Genomic DNA, 25,698 nt, shown 5'->3' on the forward strand with positions numbered 1-25,698 from the left:
TTGGTGGACTAGTGCCGGTATTGTTCATTACAGTTTTCTCAAATCTGGCCAGACTATTACGGCTGATGTCTATTGCCAGCAATTGCAAACCATGATGGAAAAGCTAGCGGCTAAACAACCTAGGCTGGTCAATCGCTCCACGCCACTGCTGCTACACGACAACGCTAGACCACACACTGCGCAACAGACGGCTACTAAATTAGAAGAGCTTCAATTGGAAAGTCTAAGACATCCTCCGTACTCCCCGGACCTTGCTCCAACAGATTACCATTTTTTTCGAAATTTAGATAACTTCTTGCAAGGGAAAAAATTCAACTCCGATGGGGCAGTCCAAATCGCCTTCAAAGATTTTATTGATTCCCGTCCGACTGGTTTTTTTAGTAAAGGGATCAATGAACTACCTATGAGATGGCAAAAGTGCATAGAAAATAATGGTTCATACTTTGATTAATTAAATATATTATATTAAAAAATATTCGACTTTTTGTTCCTCCCATACAAAACGCCAATTTCATATGTAAGGACCTAATATATATATATTGAAACATCACAATTTGTTAGTTGACAGTTTATATACTTTCGAATTGAAGTCCATCAAATTACGAACAGATTTTTGTTGTGTTTGACAAGTTGCGACAATTGCCGAAAATTGGAGAAAACTTATCAATCATTTTATAGAATTTTCCATTGAATATAATTTTTCTAGTTAAATTATAGACTGACTATTTTAAATGTAAAGGTGACATGATCTCGAGACATGTCATGCACTGTACATGTAAAAATATCTTGGATAAATACATATTTAATTGTACAATACTGCATAATTGCATAATCTTACTAATTTTACTATCTTACTAATATTATAAATGCGAATGTTTAGATAGATATATAAATGGACGGATGGATGTTTGTTTGAAGGTATTTCCGGAACCGTTCAACGGATCTTGATGAAATCTGGTACAGATTTTTTTTAATTGCACTCGGACAGAGTCGCTAGTCTTACCATAAATGCTAATGTGTAGATGGATGGATGGATGTTTGTTTGAAGGTATATTTCCAGAAGGCTTCAACGGATCTGGATGATATTTAGCATAGATATAGAACATAGTCTGGAAGAACACATAGGCTTATTAAGTTTTTTTAAAACCGTGCGGACGAAGTGGCGGACGACAGCTATTATAAACATAATTCTTCCCTTCATTTCTACAAAAAAAAACAATTTCAAACAAAATGCACTCAAAAGTAACGTAAAAAAACAATTTCAAACAAAATTCACTCAAAAGTAACATAAAAAAACAATTTCAAAAAAAATGCATTCAAAAGTACCATAAAAAACAATCTCAAACAAAATACACTAAAAAGAAACAAAATAATGTCATGAAAACTTCTTTCTTTCTTTCTTCTCTCTTTCAAAAACCCTCTAAACTCTAAAGAAAGTTCTCTTCTTTCTTGTAACATGTCTATATTGTATAATTATTGTTATTTCGCAGTCGGTGTCGGCCGAAGTAAATAGGTGACATTTTATATTTGAGATGTATTAGACATACTTACGTTTATGTCTCTACTTAGGCCGAAACCGACTCCAAAATAACAATAATTATACAATATAGACATGTTACAAGAAAGAAGAGAACTTTCTTTAGAGTTTAGAGGGTTTTTGAAAGAGAGAAGAAAGAAAGAAAGAAGTTTTCATGACATTATTTTGTTTCTTTTTAGTGTATTTTGTTTGAGATTGTTTTTTATGGTACTTTTGAATGCATTTTTTTTGAAATTGTTTTTTTATGTTACTTTTGAGTGAATTTTGTTTGAAATTGTTTTTTTACGTTACTTTTGAGTGCATTTTGTTTGAAATTGTTTTTTTTAAGTTACTTTTAAGCGCATTTTGTTTGAGATAGTTTTTTTTATTTTGAAGTCGGCTATTTTTTTTTCTTAAAATGTTTGTTTTATTTCTCAATTTTTAGTGAATTTGAAGTTTAATTACAAATTTCCTTAATACATATAAAGACATAAATAAGACAAATAAAGAAAAGGACTTTCCTATTTGATATGTGTGTACTTCAATTCAAAAACTAATTTAGAATGCAGCAGATAACCACTTATCCTTTAAACAATGAAATAATTATCAAAATCGGTATACAAATTGAAAATTAACGAACTAATACATCGTAGCGTGCCCTTAATTTTGTCCAGCCGCGCGCCGCAGTAGCATTTTTCGAATGCGCGTAGTTTTTAATAATTTAATATCTTCCAAACTATTGATCAGAATTACATAGTTTAAAGGCTAATGTAATCTGCATTTAATACTCTAGCCATCAAACATATTTATTTGGATAAGGATTCATATCGAATATAATATAATAGCGCCGTAAGCTTACGACGCTGTTTTTCGTGTGCAATTTAATCGAAGTTTGTTCATAATAACATGGTTTTTGTGAGACATCCATAGATGATAGATATATGCCACCTGAGACTTTTATTTAGCAAATTTAAGGATCTATAATTACTCGATACATCATTTTAATGTAGGTCATATAGTTTGACCTACGTAAGCCCAGAAAGCAAATTTGTGCTATTCATTGTAACGCGATGTAGCATTTTTCGTTTCCGCGTAATTTTATTCTTACGATATCTCCTAAACTATTAGACAGAATGATATAGTTTCAATTGCAAATATAATCTACATTAAATTCTCTTGATAATGAACATATTTATTTACATAAGGGTTAATACTGAACTTGAATAATAGCGTCGGAAATAGGGCATGAATTTAATTAATGTTTCTAAAGAAAAAAATGGTTATTGTGAGAAAACTATAAAAGATAGATATATGCTATCGCGGACTTTTATTTAGCACATTTAAAGAGCTACAATTCGCCATACATCATTTTTATGTAGGTCCTATAGTTTAGCCTACGTAAGCGCTGAAAGCAAAAATGTCCCTAATTTCCGCAACAAATTTTGAAGCTATATTCAAAATCTACTAGTCTTCTAGTTATTTAAAAAAAAAAAAAAAAAATGGGACCCACCTGCAAGCACTTCCTTTCGATTAAAATAATTTTTATCAAAATCGGACCACCAGGGGCCGAGTTTCGCGGTAACACACATAAAAAAAAAAAAAAAAAAAAAAAATACAGTCGAATTGATAACCTCCTTCTTTTTGAAGTCGGCTAAAAAGTAATATAACGTTCAAACTTTAAGCCGTTTCAACATCGATGAGTCATAATATTGCGACACTAGTTTCCGCAGTTTCCTATCCCATGTCTCGAGTCGTTTGGGAATTATCGATTTACGTCTACGAAGGGCTGCCAAGTTTCTAGTAAAGAGCAAATATAACTGTCGGTTTCTACTGCCAGAATACATGCACCAAAACATTTTATCTCTGTTTTTAAAAGAGTATGAGTGAGATGTTACTAAGAGTTTTACTAGAAGTTCTATAAACACCGTAACGTCTGGTAAAAATTAGTTTCACAATGTTTGAGGATAACGAAATCGAAAGACATTCATAGTCCAGTTGTATTCTAGCTATTAAAACTGCTTACATATCTGTTTGCTCTTCTTGGAGCGTAATTGTAAACAAAAAATATAATTTAAATAAGACCACGCCCATAACTTAAAAGGGTAGACAGAGACCACGGACGATTTGGTAAATAACAAAACGTATAGTATGTTAGCAGTTAATAAATATTACATTTCATATACAAACACTACTATATTTCTACATCTGACCAACATTAAATATAATTATTATCGTTTTAAATTAAAACAGATGTTAACAAAGTTTAATTTCAGACTTAAATTTATTCTAGAACAATTTATTATTTCAATTCTAATCACGTGCCGAATTGACGAGTTTGTACGTGACGATACAATAATCATGATTTGGCAATGATACTAAGTGTGGATTTACATTGTGGTTAAACATATTAACCATTGTCCCAAACTCTTTGAAAATAGACAACGTTTTCGAACAGGTCTTTAAACATGAAAGCCCATGGTATTTAACAGTAATAATTCAAGCTATTCTAGATCTTATTTACAACTAGCTGTCGCCCGCGACTCCGTCCGCGCGCAGTTAAAAAAAAAATCAAAAATAGATGTTGGCTGATTCTCAGACCTACTCAATATGCTCACAAAATTTCATGAGAATCGGTCAAGCCGTTTCAGAGGAGTATGGGAACGAAAACTGTGACACGAGAATTTTATATATTAGATAACACAAGATAATATTTGTTTTGTGTCAAAACGTAAGCAATTTCTTGATATTGGCATATTCTCTGTATAGTATTATTTTGCGACATATTTTCATAATACGCTAAAATATAACAATTATGATTTTAGGACTCGGAATGTTAAATACAGACTTAATAACTCGTGGCAATCTAAACCAAGGTCATACATACTACCTATAGATGACGCCATTTTTATATTATACCTATATATAAAGTAATTGCCATGCTTTATAGTCTGTAACCTGTGAGACATGTTTTGCTTACATATAACTGTCCGCTGTATTTGAATTTAAAAAATTACATTATTTCCCTTCTCTATTCAATACGTGAACACATTTAAAATCATACTAATATTGAAAATGCGAAAGTTTAGATGTATAGATGGATGTTTGTTAGAAGGTATCTCCGGAATGGCTCAACGGATCTTGATGTAACTTGGCAGAGATGTAGAACACATAGGCTACTTATTATGTTTTTTTAATTTCCGTGCGGACGGATTCGCAGACGACAGTTAGTAATAAAAATGAATTTAAATACCTACGCAGTAATTAAAACACCACAAAATAACGTTCACCGAACTAACTGTAGCGTATAAAGAACTCTGTTTTGAACAAAAAGTAGCCGTAATTAATGCATTTATTCATATATAAAAGTCGTCGGGTTCAAATGCGCGTTATTTTTTACTTAGGCCTGTAGCACACAGCGAAAGCTAACCGAAACAAAACGCGATAGACATTAAAACGAAAGGAAAACAGACTAAATCAATAATTCCTAAAGTGGTCCTAGATGACTCTTGTCGTTCGCACTGCAGGCACGTACAGCACTGTTAACGATGACTAGAAATCTAGTTGAGTATTTACAGACTGAAGGAGAAACTAACAGATGATAAAACGAAACGATAACGAAAGCCGTAAAATTCTAAAATAGGTCTACGAGACAAAAAGTTCGAAAATATGTACTAAATAGTTCCTAAGAACAGACTATGTCCGGTTTATATGAAATTTAGGTTAGCTATATTTCCGGTTCGCTTTAGCAATATGCTTATTGCCTTATGTTTTTACTCGATGGTATGAAACTGATTTTACTTTTAAATTCAATAATGATATGTATGAAGTAAGAAAGTGATACGAAACATAGATTTTCACTTGCCCTAGTATTACAAGACGCGGTCTAGTTTTTCTCAAAACACTATTTTATTTAAGGTTAAACGTGCGAAGTATAAGTTGATTATACCTTGTAAAGAAATATCTAATTAAGGGACATCACACACTTTCAATGTCTTGATAAGGCTTTATACAACTTTCTTGTAAATAAAAATCCAGTCAATAAACTAATGACAGTAGTTTTGTTGAGTTCAAATCACAAGAAAGTTACATTTTTCCGGACTTAAATTATTAAGTAAGAAAATAAATTAATCAAAACAAATACAGTTAATAAAATCTACGTTAAAATTGAAATATAGTAACTTGCAATTTGTTTTAAAGGTTTACTTTTACCTTTAAAATAGTTTTCAAATTTAAGTTCCAAACGATATTAGATAAGATCTGATTGAGACCAGAATTATAACAAAGGAATATCCGTTTGTAATAGACTTGAGTTAGGTTCCGAAAGTAATATATCAAGTATTACACCTAAATAATACGAAAATAAATATTACGTTGCGAAAAGATATCGAACTAATTTCTTCGCTTACATATAGAAGGTAATTTAAAAAGGAGACGACCTCATGACAGATTTTCTTCTCTTCTCAGGCACCCTTGAATCGTAATGCTACACGTGTAATGAGTGACAGCCCAAGCTGAGGTCCCCTCTCGGAGACCCTTAAGCCCAGTAACTCCATGGAGCGTCCACCAAAGCGATCTAAGAGCTCGGTGACCTCCCAATCCGGTTATAATAACGAAGTAACAGTCCGAGCCGAGGCTCCTGAGGGAGTCCTCGAGCCTGGTTACTCTTAAACGAGTTTCAGGCTAAGCGCCATCTGCGCCCGGCCACCTCAAGCCCGGTGAAACCGTAAATGTCTCTTCAAGGCAAACAGTGACTAATTAGTCACAAAAAACAAATGACTGTTTTTCTATTTTCCTGGTCAGACTATACGTAATATATATACTATTCCATTTAAAAGGTTAGGGTAACAAAGCTGTTTAATCTTGTATGACTAGTGGTAAGCTTTCAACTTTTACTGCGCCCCCTTGTGGTTTAGAAAGACTTGCGGTTCTTGGACTTTCCCTAACTTTACCGCACGCAATATTTCACGGTCAATGAAAATAAATTAGACACACCCCTGTTTGGTTTTTCCGCAAAATTTGCTTAATTAACCAAAAGGGCTAAAACCTATTTTTTTCGAGTAATGAATAAATATAGGTACAATAATTGTTTTTTAAATTTCAATTTATTTAACGGTGCGTTTAAATATTGACTTTTAGAATCACAGTTAGTTGTAAAATTTTATATTATGACATGAAAACTGTATCGTTGTTAAATTCAGTTAAATCGCAGTTACAGGATAGCGTGCATCCTTCGTCACTTTCTAACAAAAATATAGCTATAGCTTGCGAGGGGAGTGTATTTTCGGAGTCGTTCGGTTTCAGTGTAACACCCGCACGAGGGCGTGTCGGTCGTAGGAAAGCGTCCGCCATTTTCTTTTATTTCCGATCGAAATTCTTCGCCAATTTTCCTGACGTATGGCGTCATTTAACATGACAGTTGATTGTACAGCAACGTCCGTTTCCGGTGCTAATATAAAAGTGAGTATTAGTTTGAGATTCGCAAAATTATGTACATATTTAGCATATCCTTTTCCTAAGCTAAATCCTGACAGTGGTCGTTGACATTCTGTATTTATAGTAATAACAAATATTTCCATTTGCGCACTTTTACGTTTGCAGAATTCGAAAAATGTGAATATTTTAATAAAATAAAGTAATTTCTTATTTATGATTATTTGTGGTTATTAATCAAAATTAAAGTAATATAGCACATAGATTGTTATTATTGAGAGCCATGTGGATTATGTTTTTTTTAATACAAGGCGGCAAACAAGCGAGCTGTCGCTCGGACATTTCGGCGAATACAGGTGACCACCTACCCATGCACATCCGCAATTGTAAATGTGTTGCCTAAAGGTAGGTAGGTATCAACGAAGGAGCCGCACAGAAAAACAATATTTCCCTTTCCTATACGTCTCCTCCTCTATCAAATCCACTTTCCCTTCCCATCCATTTCTTATAAGAAAAGAGTTTATTTATTTTAGTGTAATTTCTTACCATTGTTTTACTTACCGTGGGTTTCTGAGCCCAATTTAAATCTACGTATAAACCATATTGTTATTTCTGTTTCGTCAAATATAATAACAGGAGGACGATATGTTTAGACCTTACTACAATTTTATAAAGGAATTTAGAAAAAAATTAATAGTGCGTTAAAATCTGTGTTAAAATAAAATCTCTTATTTTTCCAATAGAGTGAGAGGGATAGCAATATGTTTTGTATAGTTGTTTCGGCAGTGGAAACTCAAAGCAAGAAACATTATAACAAAGGGCAGTTATTTTTAAAGATTTTCATTTCGGTGCTATATTAATAAAGCTTGAGACATGTGACCATTATACCAAAGTGTCATTTTATTGCAAAATCGCAAGAGTTTAGTAAAACGTTTTAAATCTATGTATAGATAATTTGAAATCGATAGAATAATTGTGGCTTTCAGATCAGATGCGGCTTATATACCTTTAAAAAATCACGTTTTGATGTAGTTTTTTGGTTTGCAGAGTTCACAAAACCGCCTTCTGATCAAGAATGGTCGTGTTGTCAACGATGATGGAATGGAAGACGCAGACGTATACGTCGAGGATGGAATAATTAAGTGAGTACTTTTAAATTTTGACACACTGTGGTATATTGAATAATGTCTTCTATCCCTCGTTGTTAAGGTTCAATTTTATATTTTGATGTGGAAATTTGATTTGGAAAACAACTGGTGGTAATTTTGTTAAATTATTTATTCCGTGTGTGTACTGAAATCCTTCTGTCATGTAAACACAACCTGCAAAAATAACAAATTATTTAATGTAATTTTATAATTAAATAAAATAAAATACGTTTAACTTTTGTTTTTAAAAGTTAATCGGACGTTTTTAGGTCAAGAATATCATTCAATTTACTTAAAAAAATTAACAATATTTTGATTGAATATTGTAATACTTTTGGAAAACTATTACTAGATCTTCCAGTATAAAGCCTCGTTCTTCTTTGCCTTTGTAGTATACTTCTCTCCAATCATCTGAAAACCTCATATCTCTGTACTTCATAACAAATCTCTCCGCATTCCGCCATCATTGTAAAGAGTTGGTGCAAATCAATACATTGCGTGGTTGTCTCACGCAGACGCAAGCCCGGGCTAGCTACTGGTTTTTGCATTATCCTACGTTGGTTACAATTAAGACTCTATTCTATACGAAATAGAGTATAATATCGCGCAGCTTCGACGTACCAGTCAACTTTCGTTGGCTTATAAGGAGTGCTAAAAGGTTTTACGGTATTTTAAGAACTAATTTTGTGGGTACTTTACACTTTTCTAAAATAAGAGAAGCACTACAGGTACTTCACCTGTTGATAAGTCTATCTCAAGAAGGATTACATCTATCTTTTACTTTACCTGAAATAGTCCCTGACTGACCAATCGCGTGTCGTTCATACTTTCCCCAATTATTGACCTCAACATAAAATTAAAATTATATTAAACAAACAGCAATAAAGACATGTTCTGTAGGGCACATTTTTGTTTTTTATCCCGTACCAGAGATATAAATAGATGTGAATCAATACCGACAGATGTCGCGTACAAAATCTAGACTTTCATCCCGTGAAAGGGGGGTCAGTGCGCAGGGGGATTTGCACCTGCAAGCGAGCTAGCTGCAGATTCGCTAGCTCGCTTGCAGCGGCTTGCACTCCGGGAATGCCGCAGTCTGCTTGCAGCCTGCAGGCAGCGACAACGCTGCGTGCAGACTGCATGCTAGCCAAAATATACTAGCAACTCTTAAGTAGGTACTTGAGTATCGATGGCTCCAATGTAAATAGTGATAACCCATAATTTTCGCAGTATTAACTGCTTTTACTTGATTATTATTAGTTACTATTTATTATCTGTGTAAAATTATAAAGTGAAATTATAAAAATAAGAATTAAAGAATTTCGAATAATTGTTTGCAATAACGTTTTAAGATACATACGATTTACGTAAGAATCATCGAAATATGTGTTGATGATTTTAATGATGTGATGGCATTATCACTAACGAGTATTGTTTTAATATTCCTTTCAGTTATCAGGATTAAAATAAAAGTAATAAATCAGTGTATAATTTATAATAACAATGGTAAGTTTCCATTATACTCAATTTTAACTGCAATAGTTGATGAAAAATATTTGAAAACTTTCTTTACGCATAAAATTAATTTGAATTCCGACCTAGAAAAGGTCATGGAAATTACGTAAATGTTTCAAATATAAATATTTACCTGAGTAAGCTATTATATTCAGCTATTTCAGTCTGAACGTTAAATATCCGACCACATACGAATGTGAAATTGATGGTAATTCTTTTCTAAACAAACAACGTGACCCGTGTGAATGTTTTATTTAAAATATTAAAGATATGCAGAACATTTCCCTTACCTATGTTCCCTATATTTATCTAATCTTATTTCATAGTAATAAAGTATTCTTTTTGATGGATGTTAGTTAGTTGTTAGTCAACTACAACAGTTTTTTTAATTGCACGTTGGCGAATCCGCGCGTGAGTGGTAGTAACTCATAAAACAATTCTATACACAACACTAGTCTCTCCCAAATCTTTTCTCGAATGATCTTGATTAAAAAACATCGACAGTTTTGTTTTGCAACTCTATCAGATAGTGATGTACTTGTAGTACTATAAGACGATTAATCGACACTAATAGATTATCGATATGGCTTCATGCAATTTGTCCTTTGGTTGCGGGCTTCATTATGCACATACAAAGACAATCTGTTAAAATTATGTACAACGATTTTTTGTTGTTAAATAGACTAGCTTTCATGCTTTCACACAAAATAAGCACCATTTTTTATCCGTATTCCATTTCGTTAAGTTGCTACTATAGGTAAATATTAAGACCCTTTTCCACTCAACGATAAGACTCTGTTCACGCGAAGCTGAAATTCTGTGAGCATCATGTCACTGCCACAAGCGTGTTCGCTACTGTTAAAGACAGGTTCGAGCGCATTTTTAGTGGAACAAGCATTTTATAGATATAAAGAAACAAGTGCATGTTACATGAATGCATTTTTAGATTCACCGGCCGTGACTTCTTGACGTAAATACCAGCCCAGCAACATCACTGAATACCATCACAGCGTGAACAATAAACTTAACAATTTTATATCGTACTTCTTGTGTTATAATTCTTAAATATAGTTCTTCCATAGTCAAGCAAAAATTCAATATGTATAAATGAAAATAAGGATAAGAATGAAGACTTAAGAATGTCTAGGTACGACAGACCTTGTTCTATGCACTTGAAAAGTTCACCTTGATTCTTCAATAGGTCGACTTCAATACGGGCCAGTACAATTGAAGCTACTCGCCAAATGTGTGATTGTGTAACAGAGATAGTTTTGCTTATTTGTGACAGGTCACTTGTGTGTATACTTATTGCCGTCCCTTTCAAACTCTTTGAGAAAACAGAGACATTATATTAATACAATTGTCACGGCACGGCAGTCAAATTATTCGAAGGTTTTCGATTCATCTTGACAGTTGTGTACTATCGTTAATACTGTGTTAACTTACTTGTTCTGATTTTGTTTATCTTAATTCTTACTAATATTATAAGTGTGAAAGTTTAGATGTATGAAGATGGATGTTTGTTTGAAGGTATCTCCGGAAGCGCTCAACAGATCTTGATGAAATTTGGCACGATGTAGTATGTAAGTCATGTAGAACATAGTCTGGAAGAACAGATAGGCTACTGGAAAATTCTTCATTTTCTAAACACTTTTGGTGCCAATGATATAGAGGGTAGATTACAAAATTCTATTTTGCACGGCCTTGGCACACTTACACTAGAAACATTATATGCTATTGTTATTTTCAACACCCTTTAGTAGGTCATTTAATCGATAAATGTTCTTCAAAGATCGTATCCACTCTACATTGTGTTTTCATTCCAATTTTCATAGATTTTTAAATTAAGACTGCGAATATCGCCATCTAGTTAAATTGAATTGCTAACTAAAGTCAAGTTAAGTAACCTAGATGTTTTATATTTAGTTTCACCTGTCCCGCTGTTTGTTATCAAATCTTGCAAATTAAATTCCACTTCCCGGTTAATGATTGAATAGAATTTTTGCATCCATGTAAATAGCGTCACTATGATGACATGTTGCTGATATGATGATGAAGCTGAAAGCTACATCATCGAGCTTGAGATCGTTTGAATCATTTTGACGAGTAGTTTGTCTTCTTCAGTTATTTTAAATTAACAACAACGTTATAAAACCTTCATCATCAACCCGCCCTTATCCCTATGGAGGGTCGGCACCGTATGTACTACTCCTCCATACATCTCTATCAGCCTTCATATCTGAATTTACCCCCTTCTTACGCATATCCTCTTTCACACAATCCATCCATACTTTCTTTGGTCTTCCTCTACTTATAAGTTTAACGTTATAAAAGCTTATTTGAAAAAATATGTTTTTTCTTAAACATATTCACTTGAAAAGGTAAGAAAACAGTAGTAAATAGTTGTTTGAAATGCTTAAGTCCGTTTCAATTTAATTTGAATTCTGACGTGTCGATGTGTGTAACAGTAATTCAATAGACGTCCTTCTGAGCCCTAACGTGTTTGTAAGTTAATTTTCTCTCCCCCTTCTGATGGTATCTGCGAACCGTTGTCGCCTGACGGAAATTTAAAACATTTTGCATTATTTATACGTAGAAGTTGCAAATATAGTATACTAGCTGTCGCCCGCGACTCCGTCTGTGCGCAGTTAAAAAAAACTTAATAGGGGTATGAAAAATAGATTGTCGAATTGTTGATTCTCAGACCTACTGAATACGCATATAAAATTTGGTAAAAATCGGTAATGCCGTTTCGGAGGAGTACGGTAACTAACATTGTGACATGGAAATTTTATATATAAGACTAGCTGTCGCCCGCGACTCTGTCCGCGCGCAGTTACAAAAAAACTTAATAGCGGTATGAAAAATAGATAGTAACCGATTCTCAGACCTACTGAATACGCATATAAAATTTGGTAAAAATCGGTAATGCCGTTTCGGAGGAGTACGATAACTAACATTGTGACATGGAAATTTTATATATAAGACTAGCTGTCGCCCACGACTCCGTCTGTGCGCAGTTAAAAAAAAAACTTAATAGGGGTATGAAAAATAAATAGTAGCCGATTCTCAGACCTACTGAATACGCATATAAAATTTGGTAAAATCGGTAATGCCGTTTCGGAGGAGTACGGTAACTAACATTGTGACATGGAAATTTTATATATAAGATTACTACGAACATAGTAAATACACTGTTTTTGACATGAAGAGTAAATTTTTTTTTTTTAATTTTAAGCTTTATTTCTTTAAAATCTACTTATTACTTTAATATAGGTAATATACAATGAATTGTATAAAATCAAAGCTAGAATAAATTCATATTAATTTGCATAACTTCTCTAGACTTAAATAGATTAAAAAAGACACTACATATTTTATCTCTTTGTCTAGACTCATTTATATAACATTTTATAAAACTACTTATTGCATTTTAATGTATAGTCGAGCTCAAATGAAAGCAACGACAATAATCTTGTTTTTAATATATTATATTAAAACCTGTTTATTCCAGTCAGTGGTGCGAAAGAAATAAAAGTTCAAGGACGAAGGTGAAAGGATTGTTTATATTTATCTAGTATTTTTTATGCAAATTGTTTTAATTAAATAAATTAAAAAGAAATGTTTATACAATACAAGATTATCAAGTATATAGAGGTGGTAAAGAATGACTGTACCACTGAAGTATATACTACCTTACTAATGTTATAAATGCGAAAGTTTAGATGGATGTTTGTTTGAAGGTATCTCCGGAACGGCTGAACAGATCTTGATGAATTTTTTTTTATTCCACGCGGACAGATTCGCGGGCGACAGCTAGTATGATATATCTAGCGACAAGAGCTTAAAGTTTTGTTCTATATATAATATTCTATTACTCATTTTTATTGTTAGTTTATTTTTAGAAGCAATTTTAATATTTTTGCTATTTAACTATAATTATTTAGTTTATAATATATTTTATTTTAAGATATTCCTCTCAAGCAGGGTTGGCGACAGGCGACCGGCTAAAAATTAAGCCAAAACTTTAAGGTTTGTAAAACCATGTGTGCCGACCCCACGTGAGTGGGAAAAGGCCAGGGTGATCATGAAAAAGATATGTTTATAAGTAGCTATTTTTTTATACATTTCATACGTGTTATGTGCCACGTCTCGTTCAGAATTTCGAGCCGCTGTAAAGTTTGGATGGCATTATAAGTGCCCGAATATTATTCAATTATCGAATAGTTCACGCTCTTGCCGCGGAACACTCCATTTAACTAACGAATTGAATGAGTCAATTTAGACAACGCGTGGAATTTTTTTAATTATTAACTACTAGCTGTCGCCCGCGACTCCGTCTGCGCATAATTAAAAATAAACTTAATAAGTAGTCTATATGTTCTTCCAGACTATGCCAAATTTCATCAAGATCCGTTGAGCCGTTCCGGAGACACCTTCAAACAAACATCTATCCATCCATCCATCCATCCATCTAAACATTCGCATTTATAATATTAGTAAGATTATTATAATGCAATTTGTTATAGCATTTATAACTAAGAAGAAAGTCTATTTTGTCATCCCTTTTATACACCTTGGAAAAACTAAGATAATAATATGTAGCTGATTGGCAACTGGTTACCTTGAGGTATTTACAGTTTCACCGGGTTTAATGTGGTTGGACACAGAGGGCGCGTAGCGTAAGCTCGAGGGCCCCAGCTCAGCCTGTTCCATCAATATTATTACTGAATCGGGAGGCCGCTTAACTCTTATGTTACTTCAGTGGACGCTCCATGGATCGACAGGGTTCAAGCGCCCAGAGAGGGAATCTCGTCTAGGGTTGGTACTCATTACGAGTTTAGATTTCAAAGGTATCACGGGCCCTGGGGGTCGGACCTGATTTTTAAGGACGTTTGACTGTGAATATCATGCTTTAAATGCAGACAAAAACATTGTACAAGAAATCACAAAAATATTTGCAGCAACCAACTTGTTATAAAGTTCATTAAAGTTTACAGATAGTATGCTACCTTCTGACTTATACAAGTGATAGAAACAGCGAGACAGGTGTTCCAGGATTATGAAAAAAAAACTAATTATTAAACTAGTCGTTAATCTTATCTCTGTTATAGGTTATTTTATTTATTCAAATGACATCATTGTTTTAATAAAGGTCATTTTGACACTGTGTTGACCTATTTAAAGCGACATTTTAATAAGAACAAGGTTGCTACGCCCCCCCACTTCCCTCGGGCGGTACTCAGTTAAACCACTTACGCTGAACCGCGGTTAACCGTTGACCGCGACACCGATACGTTAGCGTAACGTAACGGGAATATTAGATGATCCTTTATGCCTTTGAAGTAGCGCTAGCTTGTATATCCACTGCTGGTATACCCGTACAAAGACATATATTTCGACCTATCCAACGAAAAAAGTTATATCTGTACCGGAGTCTCTCAATAGATATCTCTTATTAAAATAAAACACGTTCTAAGAGCCGATAGCAATAAATAAAATAATGAATGTTGAAAATATCGCCTACTATAGCATTAAAAACATTAATGAAGTTATTTTAAATTAATTTTCAAACAATACACAAAAGCGGTGAGAAGTAAACACACTGTAAAAATATTAATTGTTAGTTCGAAAGCGGTACTCAGGCCTGCAGTACACAGCGAAAGCGAACCGAAAGCGAAGCTAGGTGAAAACGTAACGCCAAGTTTCCTTTATATTTGAATGGGCTCCGACTCACCTAAAACTTCTAAATTTAGAACCAACCTATAGGCCGTCTTAATAAGTATGTTAGCCCCTACAGTGAAATTATCGACATTTCAGAGCCTACTCAATAGACGTATATTTAAGAAACTTTTTAATACATACTTGGTTTTTACGAATTAGCATATCTGCACAACGATCCGCTGAAATGAAACAAACATATTTAAGTTTTGTATCAATATCTTCGCTTCGTTTCTTGTTCGCTTTCGCAGCTGTATGCAACAGCCCTTATTCCCGTCATTTTAACAATGGCGTAGGTTAAGCACCTGCCCGCTCTAATTAGTAACGTTGTTATTGTTCCCGCCAAGTCTGTACAACACAATTAACGTGCTAAATTTCATAATGGAAGAAAAATACGTCTGTTAAATCCTAATACTGATAACTTGACCCTTCCTTAACATTTTAACAATAAGGGACAAGTTTCAGAATTCTTTTTTATAAATGAACTAGAATTATTTAAACAATAGTTGTCGCCCGCGACAGTCCGCGTGGCATTAAAAAATCTTTATAAGTATGTGTTCTTCCAGGCTATGTTCTACATCTGTGCCAAATTTCATCAAGATCCGTTGAGCCGTTCCGGAGATACTTTCAAACAAACATCCATCCATCTAAAACTTCGCATATATAATGTTAGTAAGATAAAATGCAATTGTACTAAAAAAAACATAGTGAAAAACCTAACTAGCAATCGTATAGTGCTTTAAAAAAAGTATTAGTTAATAACAATTATTAATTTAATAAGAACATTGTATATAAATTTTAAATCATCATAATATTGTAGCCTTCATCTCTTTATAGACTTCTAAAGATATCTAAAAATGTTATTAGTTACTTTCTTATGACCTTTATATTATTTTAGATTTTTTTAGTTATAAATGAACTGTACATTATGCATGTAAAATACATAGGTACATCTTCGTAGTGAACCGAGCGAAAAACCGTAAAAAAAGTAAACCGTAAACAGTACAGTATGTTATGATTAATGTTAAAATTGTTGAACGGTTGTTGCAGACGTTACAAACGGTTATATAACGATTTCATTTAACTTTTTGCCTTGATTCGCTTGAAGAATAACTGAGTGTACAACATATTTATTTTATTTATTTATTTAAGCAGTACATCAAATTTGATTACAATACAATAATTTCGCCAAACTGCAAGAGCATTTTATTGGCGAAAATATGTTATCACATATCGTCCAGATACGTTACCTTCTAAGATATTTCCAAATAAATAACTTTTAATTTGTAACTAAACTAAGGTAAGCATGTTTCCAATGCTGGCTTAAAAAAAACATTGTTCTCTCCATTTTTTTTTAATAGAATGTCAAGGAAATTTCAGATATATTGTCGTTTATATTCCAACGTATTCTGACTCCTTTTTTAAGGGGATAAATGAGATGACAATGATGTACAAGTGTCCAAAGTACGAATCGAAACTAAGAAAATATGTTTAACTGTTGATTTCTGACACCAAAATCTCGGTATGAAACATATCGTCACTCCTTTGCCAAAACAAAGGTCTCAGAAACCATTGATAAGGTTGTTAAATAATGTTTATTTACGTGAAACAATGGTGGTATATTTTTTTCGAGTCAAGTGCGTAAAGTAAACAAAAGTACACTCGGAAATAGGAACCATTACGGGAGATCCCGTTATCGTTCGTACTACGTACCAATCGTTCTACCCTACACTACGTACACGCAATCACGCGATAGACATGCCAGTGTATTTTAGACTTTGTTCCAAAGATATAAAGATAATATTCAAACGATTGTAGCTGTTAATATTTTAACATTAATAATATTTTTTATCATATTAAAAACCTACTTGTAAAAGGACTTGGACTTCTTCTTTAATTTTAGCAATAAACCCTCGATTCAGAAGAAAACCAATGATTCTTATAATGACCCAATCACATGATAAAAACCTTTTTGATTAAGAAAATCTAATAAACAAAACGCAAGTCACGAAAGACAAGTATATCAGTTATTTAATATTGATTACTGTGATCTGAGGAATAGAGCTTATTTTTCAATAAAACGAAAAATAAAGTTTTTCAACCCTAACCCTAGACCATTAAAATTTTTTTTATTCAATTCGTTACTTTATTAACTATTGAATAGAGTTTATTTTTCGATAAACATTAAAAGGACAGGTCAAGTACGTTGTGCATGTTCCCATAACGTTTCCTTATTATTACGATTTTCTTCCGATCACGTATTCTTTGTTAACGTGCACGCAATTCTAGACTTTACGGAAAAGAGCTTACGACTTATTATTGAAAACATGCAATTTTGTACCAGAAATTTATAAACAGAATTAAGCAAATTAAATAAATTTAGATTAACCTGCACTAAGTGATCTTAGAAACAACTTTAAGAAATTTGTACTGAAAAGGGCTCCTTTAATGACCCTAACTGCAACTATGTAAGAAAATAAAAATGGCGTTAATTAATAATTTTTTTTTTTCGTATTTTCTAATTTAATTTTTATCTGATGACTAGCTGTCGCCTGCGGCTACGTCCGCGCGGAATTAAAATCAATGTGGTCCACCTACGAATTCAAAATTTAATATATGGCCCTCTGCAAAATTTTGACACCTCTGGTCTAGATTATGTTCTACATCTATACCAAATTTCATCCAGATACGTTGGATCGTGCTGCAGATTTTCTAAAAAAAAACATCAATCCATACATCCATATAATTCGCATTTATAATATCAGTAAGTTAGTAAGATTAATTCTGTTGATTTAGTTTGTCTTTTATATAGTGAAATTTATAACTACCTACTTTCAAAGTTATAAATGATGATTGCATATCGAATGCTGTCATATGCGTAGGTAGAAAAGATTTGTTCACAGTTATTTGTAGATATGATGCAAATTTATTTTCCATTCTTATTAAATTACTAAATATTATCACACGCACCATAACTTACTAAGGAGTATTATTTTATATATCAGGGTTTCTTTAGAACGAACTTTAATTATGACCTTTGATGTCATTCAATTTGTATTCTATGAGTGTTATAAGTATAGTACTCCTTTGGGTTATTTATTTTTAAAATAAAAAATAATAGTGTTTTTTTTATTTAATATTAAACAACGACGTGGCAGATTTTTTTTTACATAAACTGTTTTTATGAATGGAAACCTGTAGGGCCGCCACACATGAATTTGAGTGGTCGACAGTTGACTTTTATTATCGCCATTAACTAATAACAGTATTAAAATAAAAATAAATATAAGCTCTGCCTATTCAAAGTTATTTAAAAGCATAAGGGCGGCGAATACAATTTCTTGTGCATATTATTATACTTGACGGCTTGTTTGTGGAACCCGAGCTGGGAAGTGATGGGCCGTCATTATTTATCATTACGCGTAGGTTCTCATGCTATTTCATTGTATACATATATGTATACTTCCCTACGTTATGTAACAACAATGTGACGGTGAGAAAATATAGTTTACAGGAAAAAATATCCGCGATTAAAGACTTAACGCGTAGTTATTGACTCAAATATTAAACATACTGGTATATGATCTTATAAAATACCAGCGACGAAATACACATGCAAAAATATAGTTATCCCAGTCATTTTCTTAAAAAAAAACACAAATAGCAATACTTTTTTGTACAGTTTTCAGCTTCAGTCTTTCGATAGTCGAATTTCAGAGTAATTTAAGTCAGTTCCGTCTGATACAGTGAAGTACGGGTTCAAAAAATCAAAAAATCTTTAATTAAGCCAAAATGTTTTAATTCGCAGTCATAATACAACCCACATACATATTAATTTACACCTTACAATACATACAATTGTACATATTACCTACAGAAACATTCGTCTATATCAGACATAAAACATGTTTTGTTATTGGAAGTGATTCAGCAATTTTAAAAGGGAAAAAGGTAGTAGTTTTGAACCTGTCATATTATGAATATTTTAATGTGACACCTCCCACCTTTCGCGCCCTAATTCTTGTCACTTTGTTGGCAGACAATTAGGCTAATTGCTATTTTAGTTATTGTATTGGGGTGCGTTCGTTTTCATAATTAGAATGGCAGTAATTAATTAGGTAGGGAATGTTATGTAGGGAATAACATTTAAAAAATATATGTATTTTGTAAATAAGGGAATAATATAGAACCTAAAGTTTGAATAAACGTATGAAGTACTAAAAATTACTCTTTTGAGAATATTTAAAATAAATGAGGATTTACTATGACTAAAGCTAGTGAATAAGTTTGTAAAGTATAGGTGAAATTGCTTATAGGGTTGCCAACTTTTAATAAATGTAGGTGCTCTCTGGTGGTGAAAATAAAAAAGATATCCACATATCAGAAATGTGTTTAGCGTATAGAAAAGGGAAAAAAAAACTCCTTTCAGTTCCCTTCACTGTCTACTAAATATAAACAACGCATCTAAAACCATTCAACTTGCAGATGCCAAATGGCAGCGGTCACTTCTCTATTTTATCAAAATTAGGTGGCCGCTTGCTCATTTGTTACCTTCTACTATAAAAAATCCCTAGCAGATGACACCCGAATAGTTACTATGAAACCACTCTGACCTGAAGACATCGATGTCAAACCCGAAGAGATGGCAGCCCTAACTCTGTGCGCGTGTCCATTCTCAACACATCAACGTCATAGCGCGTCCGAGATAAAGTCTCTCATTTGTAAACACATAACTGTTGCCTTTGTGGTCTTCGGAGAAATAAGATGGTATTCTTAAGCTTCCGTTTATCTTAAAACTGTCTTCTTACGCAAGTTTTAAAATGTTTATGATTTTTGGTTCAAAGTGTTATGTTATGCGTTTCCACTGCAAAATACCTGTATAAATCGTTTTGTTATAGCTGTTTTTTTTTTTTTTAAGAAAATGAGAAGCACGACAAAAGGTATTTTAGCGATTAAAATGATTGTGACGATGTATTAAAAAGTATGTAAAGAATTGCAACTCATCCTAATTCTCATTATTAATAGGGCAAATTAATTAAATATCGATCGATACAACGCAAACACGAAGCGATCTTATTAATTTCCCTATTATTTAAAAAAAAATTACTGGTCACTAACAGATTTGAAAGAAAAAAATCAATGGCAACATTGAATTAAATAAACAACAGTTCCAAATTTAAAATTATTCAAATTGAGAACGCGTTCGATGTGTGAACGTTAAGATGCGAACCGCGTGGCGTGCCGGAAGCGGCTAATGCGGCGGCGGGCATCCGTCACCATAACTGTCACTGTCATAAACGCCCGCCATTTTTAATTACCTATAGATTGTTTATTATAAGTGCCTGTATTGGCTGCAACGCTTTTGCCTTTTTAAGATTTAGTATCTTCTAATCTAGAAATAAAACAACCAATCAGAATCTTCAAATTTACTAAGGGCGATTTAACTGACAAGTTACAAGACAGGAATTTACGAAAACTTTTTTTTAATGTATAGTAAAAAAACTGAAAATCTAATGTATCTCGTTTTGAATGATTAAGCTTGATTTAATATATCGTTTTTGTTAAAAAACAATAAAACTAATTGATAAAACAGCTCGGGCTCCCGTACCATCCTTTTTGAGGTCAATAGATCCCTGTTAACCTCAATCTAATTTATTTTTGTTACAGAATGTGGTACAATTGGTTAAATTGAATTGCTTCCTTTGGATTACACAATAAATCACTCAGCGGGTCGTCTGTAGTGACGAAGCCAGATTTTTATAGCCCAAAAAAATTTACGTGATTTGTGATTTTTTACTGGTAGTGTTACGTAGTAGGTACCTTTTGTGTTGGTAATTATAGAAAAATAATTATAACTTCATGAATGTGTTTAATTGAAAAATATACAAACAATGAGCGTAACGGTTTGTAAATGTAGTATTGGGTGCTCTGTATTGTGATAAACGTTGAACAAAGTTGAGCAAAGAACAATAGCTGCTCTACTTGAATATAGATGGCGTTTTACCTAATTAACCGTTTTGTTCTCAGGCAAATGGGTCGCAACCTCATCATCCCGGGCGGCACCAGGGTGATAGACGCGACCGGCAAGCTAGTGTTACCAGGCGGTATCGACCCTCACACGCATTTAGAGCTGGAGATGATGGGCGCGAAGACAGCTGACGACTTCTACACGGGGACCAGGGCAGCGGTCGCGGGCGGTACCACTACCGTCAGTAAGTCACCAACAGTATTATTAATGCTACTGTCATTTCGAAACAACGTATAACTCTTTTTAAATATGTTGGCGGCCCTAGATCATCGACGTGCTGCACAATGCCCTCCCTCCGCATCCCGCTACACCCTAACATAATCGTAGTTCTACGTAGCGACTTGCAAGAAGTTAAGAGCCGCCAACATATCTGAAAACTAAAACAATCACTGTTAGTAAATAATCCTTATCAATAAGTGATTGACTTAAAAGCCACTGTTAGAAGTAAACTAATAAATAATTATTCAATTCACTGGCTGGTCACTTATTGGAGCCTCTTAATGTAAATTTAGTGAAGGAAAAGGTAATTTTTAAATATAAATAACTGGGTGTGAGCTGTCCGAAATACCATAGAAAACTCTATGTTAATATTTAAACATATATATGTCCACATATTCCTTTAGTAAAAATAATAGCTTTTCTATGCAAACTAAACGTTGATTGTCCCATACAATACTCTGCCTTTTTGAATACAAGTATTGTTAAAGAAAGGTTAGATTAGTCCAAGGCCAGTTGTTTGTAACCAATATTCTAAAACTTCTTTTATACAGGAATCCAATTTAAAACGAACTATTAATGTTTTATTCGACCTTATTGCAAATTTTTAGACCAAAAGGTATTTAATATTTTAGGTTTTTTTTAGAAACAGATTTTTTAGCCAGATAAATGATATGTAAGATGTAAAATGCGTTGGTTTAAAGTCTGTGCAATTAAAAAAATTGTAAACATATTTTTTAATATTGAAATATATGATTTCAGTTGACTTCGTGTTGCCTCAAAAAGGCCAGTCTCTTATTGAAGCTTACAACCACTGGAGAGAGAAGGCAGATAATAAGGTAAAAAAATAATAATTATAAAATATTATTCTTCGTTACATTCCCATATATATATTGATAATTATTGCAGTATTTTCAAATACCCAGCTGTTAATCTCAACTTGTCAGCGTTTAATTTAACGTTATTTTATTCCGGCATCCATCCGTTACCTTCCATTAAAAATGCCGTCAAAATCGGTCCAACCGTTTATGAGATTTTTTTTTATATTGAAAAATCTAGCACTTGACCACGATCCCAGCCAATGACGTGATGATGTGGTCTAAAGATGGTACACGGTAGCTTTGTAGATGCCTTTTCACTCTACTCTTGAAGGCCTCCGCGTCGTATTTGGACGGAAAAACTAACGTCGGCAACTTATTCCAATCCTTTGCAGTAAGATTACTTGGAACAAAGGATTTGAGGAAGAAATTACTATGGGTTTTCTTGTCCGATATACATGTACAATAACATCTTGTTACGTCTGTTTTTATAAATTTCAGGAATGACAATATGTTATTGTATAGGTGTTTTGGCAATGGGTAGTAAGAACCTTTTTCAAAAAGTATTTTTTTTTACTAAATAAATAAGCATCGGTGGCGCAGTTGTTAAGCTCCTGACCGGACCGACGTCTTGGTTCGATCCCCACCATGACAATTGTATTGATTTTCAAATTTCATATGTACATTTATCAGATGTTCTTACGGTGAAGGAAAACATTACGATAATGAACATATCTGCGAAGCAATTCCAAGATATGTATGAAGTCGAACCCGCACTGGGCCAGTGTTGACTATGGCCTAGTCATCCCTATCTTGGGTAGGCTCCAAGCCCCTCGGTGGGGACCTGAAAACAACAGCTAGCATAAATCTTTATATCTTAGGTATGTTGCGACTACGCGCTGCATGTTGGCGTTACCTGGTGGTCTCCCGCCGTTGCTAAGGAGATGCAGCAGCTCTGCTCCGAAGAGTACGGCGTCAACTCCTTCAAAATGTTCATGGCGTATAAAGACACCTGGATGCTGGATGACTACCATCTGTACATTGCTATGGAGACCTGCAAACAGTTGGGAGCACTACCGATGGTGAGACTATATCAAAACTGTCGTAAAATAGAAACTTTACTGGAAATAAAATCTTTGTAGACTTAAATATTAGTTCTTAAAATTCTGTTATAAACTATTTTTAATTTCTCCATCTTGATGAAGGTCCTTGGATAAAAGTGTGGCAACGACTTAATTTTTAACTTAAAGTTATCGAAGCATATATATTTCATTAATATTTCTTGGTCTACCTTTTAAGGGGAAGACAAGACTATATGAGATTTGACTAAAACCTACAGTCTAAACCAGGGATTCCCAAAGGAGTCAATAACTTAAAGCATTGCTAATTCTCACTCTGTCTTCTTCTATTGACCTAAGTCAGAATTAATAATAATAATTGATCTTAAAAGTATGTAATTTGACCTTTGGGGTCTGAGGTAACAATTCATTTTGGAAAAGGGGTCACTTGTCCAAAATAGTTTGGGGATCTCTGAGTCTAAACTATTACCATTTGTAGGTGCACGCAGAAAACGGGCACATAATCGCTCGTAACACAGAGAAGTTGCTGGCGGCGGGAAAGACGGACCCTGAGGGACACGAGCTGTCCCGTGATGAAGAGGTCGAAGCTGAGGCTGTCAACAGAGCCTGCGTCATCGCCAATCAGGTATTATAACTGTGACACAGTTAAGGACCACCCATAGTGTATACAAATCTATGCTTAGTGTATAAACAAGTATTTTTGACCCAAATCATGAAATCTCGACAGAAAAACAAACATTTTCTTATAATTATCAATTTAAAAATAATTACACTTTATTTTATAGGTAAAAATAAATTATTTTGATTAGATTTATGTATATAAAAATGTTTATTTTGTTTCCAGGCCAACAGTCCTCTGTACATAGTTCACATGATGTCCCGCAGCGCGGTGAAGGCGCTGGAGAACGCGCGCCCGAGACAGAAGCAGCCTGTGTATGGAGAAACTCTCGCAGCTACTGTTGGCACTGACGGTAATCACACAAATAATACTAGTCTAGAAATGGACAGGCTATAAAACATAATATTTTGTGCCTATTTGATTTTCGCCATCTTTTTTTATATAAAAACAACTGCATAGTATCCTTACAGTATACAACCAATTTATGCACTTTATCTATATATATTAAAGAAAGTCGTGTTAGTTACACTATTTATAACTCAAGAACGGTCGAACTGATTTAGCTGAAAATTGGTGGGCAGGTAGCTTAGAACCAGGAAAAGGACATAGGATAATTTTTACCCCGTTTTCTATTTTTTTTATTCCGCGCGGACGGAGTCGCGGGTAAAAGCTAGTAATATAATAGTTTAAGCGATAACATATTTTTATAATAAAAGTAAATAACAGATAACAATGACTAATAAAAAAAATTATATTATGAGCGTCGGTGGCTCAGGGGTTAAGCACTTGACTTGCAATTTGCAGGTCCTGGGTTCGAATCCTGCCTGTACCAATGTGTTTTTCGATTTTGGATTTACATATGTACCTACATTTATCCGACGTTCTTATGATGAAGGAAAACACCGTGATGCTGAACATATCTGAGAAGAAATTCAATGATATGTGTGAAGTCAACCCGCACTTGGCCAGCATTGACTATGTCCTAGTAACCTCTAACTTTGAGTAAGGTCCGAGCCCCTCGGTGGGGACGTATAGTGAGCTGATGATGATAAATAAAAAAAAACATATATAAAGGCGTAAAATCTTGGCGCTGATAGTGTCGGTAGATGGCGGTCGTGAAGATTGGAACTAATAATAGAGATATAATTAACTGTATTAATATTAACAGTCGCGTTTAAGTCGTAACGGAACAAAAAGCTGTAATTTTCAAGCAAATACCTATTTATTTATTAAGTTCAATGAAAAATTATCATACACTAAACTATTTACGTAAAATTGTAATAGATGGCGTTAATCTCAAACTAAAGAATTTTAAAGATAAAATGACCGGGATTTTTTTTTTCATATAACAAAATAACCGTTTCTCCAACTAATGTAGATTTATTTTAGACGAAGAAAATAAAGGATCGTATTCAAATTTTCGGTAGTCATCTCGTTTTTATCTCAATGTTGATGTCTAAAACACGTGTATATTATTTTATGTTTGTTCCCAGGCTCGCACTACCGCAACGCGTGCTTCCGTCACGCGGCAGGTCATGTAATGTCCCCTCCCCTGCGCCCCGACCCTGACACCCCGCAAGCCATGCTAGAGGCCCTCGCAGAGTGAGT

At 33.7% G+C, this 25,698-nt stretch overlaps 1 protein-coding gene across 1 annotated transcript; it reads left to right on the forward strand.

Annotated features, from left to right (window-relative positions):
* The first annotated feature begins 6,825 nt into the window (after positions 1 to 6,825).
* LOC106719947 (dihydropyrimidinase) lies at positions 6,826 to 25,696 on the forward strand. The gene is made up of 8 exons (XM_014514442.2): positions 6,826 to 6,973; positions 7,994 to 8,088; positions 21,358 to 21,542; positions 22,337 to 22,413; positions 23,274 to 23,474; positions 23,950 to 24,096; positions 24,316 to 24,442; positions 25,584 to 25,696. The coding sequence occupies exons 1-8, from the start codon at positions 6,911 to 6,913 to the stop codon at positions 25,694 to 25,696; spliced, it is 1,008 nt and encodes a 335-aa protein (XP_014369928.2). The 5' UTR covers positions 6,826 to 6,910.
* The last annotated feature ends 2 nt before the right edge of the window (positions 25,697 to 25,698 follow it).

This window comes from Papilio machaon, chromosome 23, assembly GCF_912999745.1.
Source record: "Papilio machaon chromosome 23, ilPapMach1.1, whole genome shotgun sequence".
Taxonomy (NCBI): Eukaryota; Metazoa; Arthropoda; class Insecta; order Lepidoptera; family Papilionidae; genus Papilio; species Papilio machaon.

Bases quoted from the DNA above. Each gene is read 5' to 3' on its own strand.
- LOC106719947 (XM_014514442.2), top strand. From the start codon at position 6,911: ATGGCGTCATTTAACATGACAGTTGATTGTACAGCAACGTCCGTTTCC. The intron at 8,089-21,357 runs GTGAGTACTTTT...TTTTGTTCTCAG, and splicing joins GTCGAGGATGGAATAATTAA to GCAAATGGGTCGCAACCTCA. The intron at 21,543-22,336 runs GTAAGTCACCAA...ATATGATTTCAG, and splicing joins GGGCGGTACCACTACCGTCA to TTGACTTCGTGTTGCCTCAA.